The sequence below is a fragment of the Vidua macroura genome, chromosome 16, assembly GCF_024509145.1.
Source record: "Vidua macroura isolate BioBank_ID:100142 chromosome 16, ASM2450914v1, whole genome shotgun sequence".
Lineage (NCBI taxonomy): Eukaryota > Metazoa > Chordata > Aves > Passeriformes > Viduidae > Vidua > Vidua macroura.
The window spans coordinates 1,715,347-1,723,748 of NC_071586.1; the positions used below are offsets into that span (position 1 = coordinate 1,715,347).

Here is an 8,402-nt window from a genome sequence, read left to right on the forward strand (position 1 = left end):
CAAACTGTTCTGTGATTCAAAGAACACTAAATCACCATTAAAATTAGAAGAGTCAGGGAGCTGCTTGGAAGTGCAGGCCAGGAGTTCAGATGCTACAGCTTTCACTTGCAGAGCCAGGCAGGGGGCTCCTGAGCTGCCACAGGTCTGTCAGAGACTCTGAGTGATGCTGGGGATGAGAAACAGCCCCACACCAAACAGGCACCCCAGAGGAGCCACCCCCACCCAAATTCTCGCTGCAGGAGCAGAATTGCCCTGGCCTGATGAGCAGCACTGAGCCAGCACAGAGGCACACACCAAGGCTCCCCATGTGTGTGTCCAAGAGCTCGGGCTCCCAGCTGCACAGATATGTGTCAGCACATGCCGTGGGCAGCACCAAGAAATGAGGTCAAGCAGAAAGCAGCACTGACTCACATCAGGCACATGTGGGGCTCCACGGCGATTTTGTTTCAAGCACAAAATACAACTGCACTAATGCTAATGCTCCTGCAAACATCCCAATGCCTGATCTTTGTTCTTTTTTCCCAAAATCATGACTTATTTTTATATAGTAGTGCAGAAAGATCCCTGTCTTGCAGCAGAAACCATAAACTGCTCTTAGCAGCGAGAGCTGAGCATGAAGTGCACTGTGGCAAGAGGAGCAAATTATTGACACGTGCTGTCAGAAACTTCTCATCTGCACCACTAATGCAGCAACTGAAATTATCCATCACATACAGAAGACCCTGTAAGGTCTCTGGGGGGTTATTCCCAACCTGTAGCTTTGGGGACTTAATTCTATAAATCCCCTAAAGTGTGTGAAAATGGTCCATGTCAACTGTGAGTGTGAAGGGCTGAGGCACTACTAAAAATAACAGGAACACAACTCCCTACCACGTTCAAAGGTGAAACCCTCCAGCCACAGCTATCTCATCTAACCTAATAATTCATTGCAAATAACATTAAATATGCAGTATGTCTCTCTTTTGGCCCTTTCCTGCATGTTGGACTCTCTCACCCAAACCAAATTCTCCTCCCCAGTACATCACAGAAGGCTCACAAATATTTGCATCACTCGTATGTGGCACAGGTACCTCTCCTTCTGGATTTTTCATTCATTATAACATTTTTTAAAATCCCTTTTAGCTTTCCAACCACAACAGAAAGAAAATGAAAAGTAAGTTTATGCTTGGGAATTTTCTTGGCTGTAAGATAAAATTAGAAGACCTGCAATGTCAAATCTACTGATCTAATTGAAGGGAAGACAAGATGAGGCCCAGAGAGGCATGGACAATCCATTGGAGGAACAGCTCCATTTAAAAGAGGACACAGACGAAAAAGATAAAATAGAAAGGAAAAACATGACAAGATAACAAAGCCTAACAGAAGTCAAGGTTCTTTTCAAGTATAAGGTATAAAGGTGTCAGGCACTGAATATGTGTTTGAAGAGCATAATACTTTTGATCCATTAATGTGAATCCAAGTTAGGAACAAAGCAGGTGGAAATGACTACAGTGACCTTGGACAGGTGTGAAAAAAAACACCCTTTGCTTAAATCTGTTTTAGAAGGAAGGACAAGAAAAAAGAAAAAATTCAGAACTCCCAAATGACAAGAAAAGACTTGTTAAGCTGATTCCTTTTTACTTCCGCAGATGCACAGGACTGGAAAAGAGAGCAAGAAGAGGAATGTTCTTCCAAGGACTTGGAATACACATCAAATCTCCTACCGGCAAATGCTCCAACCCCAGCTGCAGGAGCATTAGCAAACAGCAGAGTGTAAATCCAGAGACAATTATCCTGACACACGGTAACAAAGGTATCACCAGGAAAAGCCCCAGCTCATCCCTGGAGCACAGCCTCAGGCACACACATGGCCTCTGCACAAGTCCAAGGAGGAGAAGTCCTGTTCCTGAGGGTGGGCTCCACAAAGGGCCCACCTGTGGACCTGTGTGAGCCAGCCCAGAAACAAGGAATTGCTTGCCAAATTTGGCTGTGACAGCCCTATTTCTCAAACTCTCCGATGTGAGCAAAGTACACCCAACTGCTTTCTAGGGTGCAAACACTGGAGATTCTGAGGGAAAAATACTTTTCCCAACTTACTTCCTATGTTCTGTTCAGGCTGTGTTGTGAGGGATGATCTTCCCCCATGAGGAATTAAGCACAAGTGTATCAGGCTGAAGGGTGCCCAGAGATCTGTAAAACATGGGGGTGTCTTTGGGTCACCCCTGTGACCTCTGCTTTCCTACCACAGCCTGAGACATCAGCACTCCAAAGGTTCCCACACAGCATTTGAGGGGAAAAGATGAAAGCAGCTGAATCTCAGTGCTGAGGAAGCTGCTGTCAGATTTATGGTGAAGGAGATTAACAGCAATGCCACGTGCTGAGGAGCAAAACAGCTTCACCGTACTCCCACTCTTCCCTGCACAACTTCCAGCAACTGACAGCTGGTACCTGACAGCTCTGCGAGATCCGTGAGATCCGCGCTGCCTCCACACGAGCGGGAGCCTCCGTCTGAACGCGGCAGCAGTGGCAGCCAACTCTGCATCCAGCTCAGCCTGCACGGACCAGCACAAGACTGAAATGCTGCTTTACAACAGCAGATCCTGCTGGGAACACAGGATTTTCATGGCGGGGCAGGGGAGGGCTAAGGGGTCTGTATTCAGCTCTCTACTCCACAGCACAGTCTGCAGGGTGACCCTGGAAAAGGAACTTGTTCATGAGAAAGAGGACTAACAACTTTGCTAAGATTTGCTAAACAACTAAAGGATGACATTTACAGCCCCAGCCCTCACTCTCAGGGAATTTTAAACTCTGTTAAAAACTGAAAGCAAATAAAATTAAACCATTTCAAAATTAAGCCTACCAGCCTTTAGGCATGTGCTAACAAGCTTATAAAGGATTTGTCTCAAGGCAACCCTCCTCAATTGGCAGGCAATTGACTGAGGAGCATCTGGTGGTAGCTTTATCCTGCTAATAGAGACAACAGGAATGTGGAGAGGTGTGCATGGAGCAAAGGCTCCCAGGATCTTCATCACAGGTACTGGTGTTTTATTCTCACACAGGATGCACTGAGAGAGCAAAGACCACAGCCAGGAAAGCTTCACTGCCACAATCATCAGCCCCAGACTGGTCAGGGCAATTCTGTGGCGCATTCTGTGGTTTAGCTGTGAACAGACATGGCAAATCTGGGTAAGACTGGGGAAAAATGGGGTGGATTTGGGAGGGAGCTGCTCAACTGTCAGCAAAAGCAGTGTTCATGTGGATGATCAGAGAGCAAAGTGAACAGCAACCAGTCTCAGCTGCTGCTACCTTTGGGGTCCCCTGTTCACAATGAGGAACAAACTGATGCCCCCAGTTTTAACTGCTGAAATAAAAGATTCAAGGCTGTTTTGGATAAAACAAATCTTAAGGCATTTCTCAGAAATCTTGAAGAGGCCACATTGTCAAGAGGAACTCAATAGAGACTCTCCCTTCCATTCATGGGAATCACATCAGCTGTCTGCAACAGCTGCAGCTTTCCATCCTCTTTCTGGGTTCCCATAAACTAAAGGAACTGGGAACAGGCAATGGAGGAAGCAGCAGGCTAAAAGTGGCAAACACCAAGCCTGGGATCCCTTCAGCTGACTGAAATGCTGTGCAGATTACAAAACAAAACCTTGCAAGATTCCATAAGCAAGCTCTTCTAACAACACCCAAATGCTGCCCTTGAAATGCAGCAGCAAATCTTTGAGAAGGGTATTTGATTCACACCTAACTGTGACAAAGTCCAGAATATTGCAAAGAAACTCTGCCTAAAGCAGCTCCCACGGTCAACATCAGCCTTCTGCATCCCCAGTGAATGAACTTCAATGATAGCCCTCAAGCCCCTTGCGGAAATCACAAGATTTGGAGAGAGGTCTCCTGACAGTTCAATCACAGAGTGGATGGGGAAGAACAATACAGAAGACTTTTTCCAAAGATTTCCAGCCTTTAACCAAATCAAAAAGCTCAGTATTATCCAGAATCCAGTTGTAGATACATCCATACTACAGTGCTGACTGGGATCACATCTGGACAGATTTTGAACTGAGTGGCATTTGGTGATATAGCAAAGAAGGTATCTGGCCACAAACTGACCCTGCCTAACAATGTCAGGTTTTTTTTCCTTCCATGTCAAAGAATAATTACATAAGGTTGGATTTTCTTTTTTTTTCTTCTTTGTTTGTTTGTTTTTTTCCCTTCTAACAACTAAGCTGCCATTCTTAATGCTGAGATATTGATCCTTATTTTTCTTGGAAAATTAGAGGAGGGGAGCTGAGGCTCTGTTCCTGCAGTAGGACTGTCACAGACATCCAGCCAAACCCACAGTCCCCCACCTCCCACTGGCCCTCAGCAGCTGGAGCAGGGAAAGTGCTGAGTGTTACTCACTGCCATGACGAGCTCAAAAGGGTATTTGTAGACTCGAACTGGGGACTGGTATTTCTGCACCATTTTTACCACACACCTGTAATAGAGAGAAATCGGAACATTTTAGATCCCCTACGCCAAGCAGCGAATACATTCTAGGCAATTTTTACAGATCTTACTAGAAGTTGTAGCTCTTTCTTACAAATAGAGAGGGGATTTATTAGGTAGAATATCTTGCCTAGTAAGTGGTAGAGACAGAAGCAAGTCTCTGCAGTCCCAGTCCAGAGCTGTGCCCAGCATGCTGTGCTGCTTGCCAGCACTACTGCAATAAATTCAACTTAGACCTCCAACAAAACTCACAATAATTAAAGCACAGCACAGAGATGTAAAGCCAGAATGAATTGTACTCTGGAGAAGGAGCCTGTCTTAGGAGCCTTACAGAGCCTACATCGCAATTCTTCCCCCATCCCCATCCCTACATTATATCTGTAATAATTAGGGCAAAATCTTTCTCATTGAAAGCTTCCACAGCTTCCCATACCTCCGTGTTTTAAATGCTTTTGTGCACAAAGTAGGATTCAGTTGTTTTAGCTCACTGAAAGGAAGGAAAAGGAAGCAGCATGCTGGAAGAACATGCTCAATGCTAAGCTGGCAATCACATCCCACTGCCTGGATGCCCACTGTTCCAGCTCAACTGAGGCAAGAACTGCAGGGAACAGGAACAATCCCGTCCTCAGCGTTTCCCTGCTCCCAGCCACCTCTCACTGTCCTCATCGGGATTCCTCCCTCAGACTCTCCTGCCAGGGTTTTAACTCTCAAACATGCATCAGTAACCAGCATCTCAAGGGAAGTACACAAATCATTATAAAAAGCATTATTAGATTGCTTTCTGCAATTCCTTTAGGAATTCCTTTGTACCGCTCCTGCCAATACCATCCACGAACATCAGGACACAAAAGGCTGGACGGCTGGTTGGAGGCACTGTGCTCATTCCACCCCACTCAAATTCCACTGCTGAGCAGACACAGCCCTCGGCAACATGACGCAGTGTAGCGCTGAACTCAACAGTCAGAGCACTCAGACAACTTATCCCTGACATTTTCAGCCCAAAACTAGAGGTGAAATATGAATAGGCAATAGATTCTCCCTCAAAAATTGCTGCAAAATGCCATCACACTGTAAAATCTATGCAAGGGCGAGGGAAAAAGGACTTGAAAAGTTTGAGTACCTGAGAATGACGGATTTTTGGAGAAATAGGGCCCAGTGATCAGACAATTCCTCTGCAGGGGATCATATTACCCAAGCAGCAAAGGTCAGGGCTCGCTGGATCTCTCAGTCCCACTGGTGCTAAAAGCCAGTCCATGCCAAGCCAGTCAATGGAGAGAGAACCTCCCAGCAGAGCATCCAACCCAGAGTGCAGCAGGAGGAGCAGCACAAGCACATCTCAGGAAGCCCGGGTGCTATCAGGTATCAGATACCCGAGCCAAGAGGCACAGGACAGGGCACCTTGGAACACGACCTGTAACATGATTAGGCTGGGCAGGGACCCTCCCCGTGAGCACAAATAGAGCGGGAGAAGCCTCGTCCAGCACATTTACCTGGGATCTTGCTTATTCTGACCTCACCTCCTACACCAGGAATTCCTGCACCTCTGCAGGAGAAGGTCAGAAACCTCCACAGCAGGAAGGCTCAAGACAGACCAGTCCAGAATCACCCAGAGAGGCACCAGAAACAGAACAGTGGGATGGCACAAGCTGTAGCTCAGCAGCCTTAATTGTGCTGCCTGGACAGACCCGCTGCTCCCGGTAGCTGCTGGACCCGACTGCCACAGGTTTATTGCCTCTGTGCTCCTCCAGCTGAGGGAAGGCTGGAGAAAAGAGCCAGTGACTATTGCACCCACAGAAAGCTGTAGAAAAATGACAGCTGATAACTCACACCTGCCCTAGAAATCTTTCATACCTCGTCAGAGTACAGTGGCAGCAGACCTTCTATGCCCTCTCCTCCAAACAGAGCTGTGAGATGGTCATTGTGCTTCTCAAAGCAACAGGGACTCCTGCCATAAGTCCTGGAAAAAAAGGAAAAAAAAACATCAGAAAAGGCAGTGAAGGTGGCTACTTGGCACACCCGGCTGAAGATGATGATTAGCACTGATAAGGACAGAGTCCCAGATGTTACCATTGGGCATCTGGGCCATATTAGCTCAAGATGTGCATTTTCCCAGGGCTTTAGCACCAAAGACAGATGTATTTTTAAATTCATCTTGTGTTCCACTCAAATTATAAACAGGTATGCTCAACCACCAGAAAGAAACTACCCAATCAGAGAGTATGTCTGCTCCTCAAACATCCTTCCAGCTCTACAGTGGCCCAGGCTCCCTGCTCAACTTCCAATTTGCATCTGGCTAAAAAAACATATTAGGGAAGACAACTCAGGTGAAGAGCAGTGACCCACTGAACTACAGCATGACCACTTAGAAACCCCAATCCACAGGTGGAGGCACACCTGGAGCATCCCTGGGGAAACACCAGGAAAAAGGCTCAATACCAGCTGGCCAAGCCCAGAGCAGTTGATAAAAGCTCAGAGGCTGGAGTCGTCAATGCACTGAAGCAACAAATCTGGCTACTAACCACCATCCGAAGCAGATATTAAATTATTTCAATTCTTGCACAGCTGAACACAGAAAACAGCAGCAGCCACCACACTTCACAAAGCATCCTGTGACACACTGTGCCAAAAGCACTGAGCCCTGAGAGCCTCAGCTCCCTGGGCACCCCTTTTGCTCCAGCCCACACAACAACTCCTCTGTGAACCAAGCAGAGAGAGCTCATTACAAGCTCAAGATCCACCTGCTGGGTGCTCCAGGGAAGGAGGTGGGAAGAGGAGGGATATGGACCCCTGATGACACTTGCTGTAACTCTGGGAACATTCCAGAGAAATGGATTCTGTGCAAAGCTCCCCCAGCACAGGAGCCAGGCCTGTGAGGGCTCCCGTGAGGAACACACATCACCACACACAGCAAAGGGACAGGCAGTGACATTAACTGTGTGTTTCCTTCTCATCCAGAATCACTCACTGCACACCTGAGGGATTTTCCATATGCTTGACTTCTATTCTACTATTTGCAGGAGCAGCTTACTTGACAGAATACAGCCAGATGGTTGGAAATCAGAAACTGAGTGTCTAGATTAAATACCCAGAAATCCCTGAATCAAACCCCCTGCTTCTCAGCCAGGCACAGAACTCACTCTGCTCCTTCCACACTGGAGCTGCCTGCTGGACTTGGAACTGGCAGCAAGTGACTTTATTAACTTCTCCCACCTGTGGTGGCTGCTTTTCATCTTGAAGAGAACTGAGCAGGGCTTTTTTGTTTTGTTTTGTTTTTGACAAAGAACTGCTGAAAATAGCAGGATTTTTGACTTCCTCAAATACCATTAAACCACGTGAAAGCCAGCTGTGGCACCCAGCTAAGCTGATATTTCCAGTTAGAAAAGGGGGACTCCAAGGGCTGCATTCTTTCCTCCTGCCTTCTAGAGAAAGGTGGAGAGAAAGGTGTGTGACATTTTCCCTGCCTGGGGCCCCTTTCACTTAGGGAGATATTGTAATTTATGCTTTACACACAGAATAACAACACAGTACCAAGCTGTAGGATATTTATTAGAGCTTTTTCACCTAAGAACTTAAGAACAAGTCTCTTGAAGCTTGATATAAGGAAGGCTCAAGGCAGAATGGCGCCAGAATAAACCTTTGCTATTTTTTAGAAGCAGACATTTGCTCAGGCAGGGCTTAATCTTGCCCCTGAGAAACACCTCTGGAGCAAGTGAAGCAGCATGGAAGGTGCAGGCTGAGGTGGAACCTGGGTACTACTCCTACACCTAGCAGAGGTACCTGGAGTCCTGGCGAGGATCAAAACCAAAGACAAGCAACACAAACACCAACATTTATACATTCCCGACCACACAATAGGGAACAGTCTTTTTGGCTGAGGGGAAGAAGGAAACGGAACAGTGTCCAGCACTCTGCTCTTAGAGCTGTTTCTCTTC

The 8,402-nt window shown here is 46.8% G+C and overlaps 1 protein-coding gene across 1 annotated transcript in view; it reads right to left on the reverse strand.

Moving 5' to 3' along the window:
- Positions 1 to 4,455, reverse strand: part of SEC14L5 (SEC14 like lipid binding 5) — a 30,042-nt gene extending 25,587 nt beyond the window's left edge. Inside the window, exon 1 of the mRNA XM_053992270.1 lies at positions 4,384 to 4,455. Coding sequence (XP_053848245.1) covers positions 4,384 to 4,446 — 63 coding nt within the window. The 5' untranslated portion in view covers positions 4,447 to 4,455. The remainder of the gene's footprint in view (positions 1 to 4,383) is intronic.
- Between the last annotated feature and the right edge of the window lie 3,947 nt (positions 4,456 to 8,402).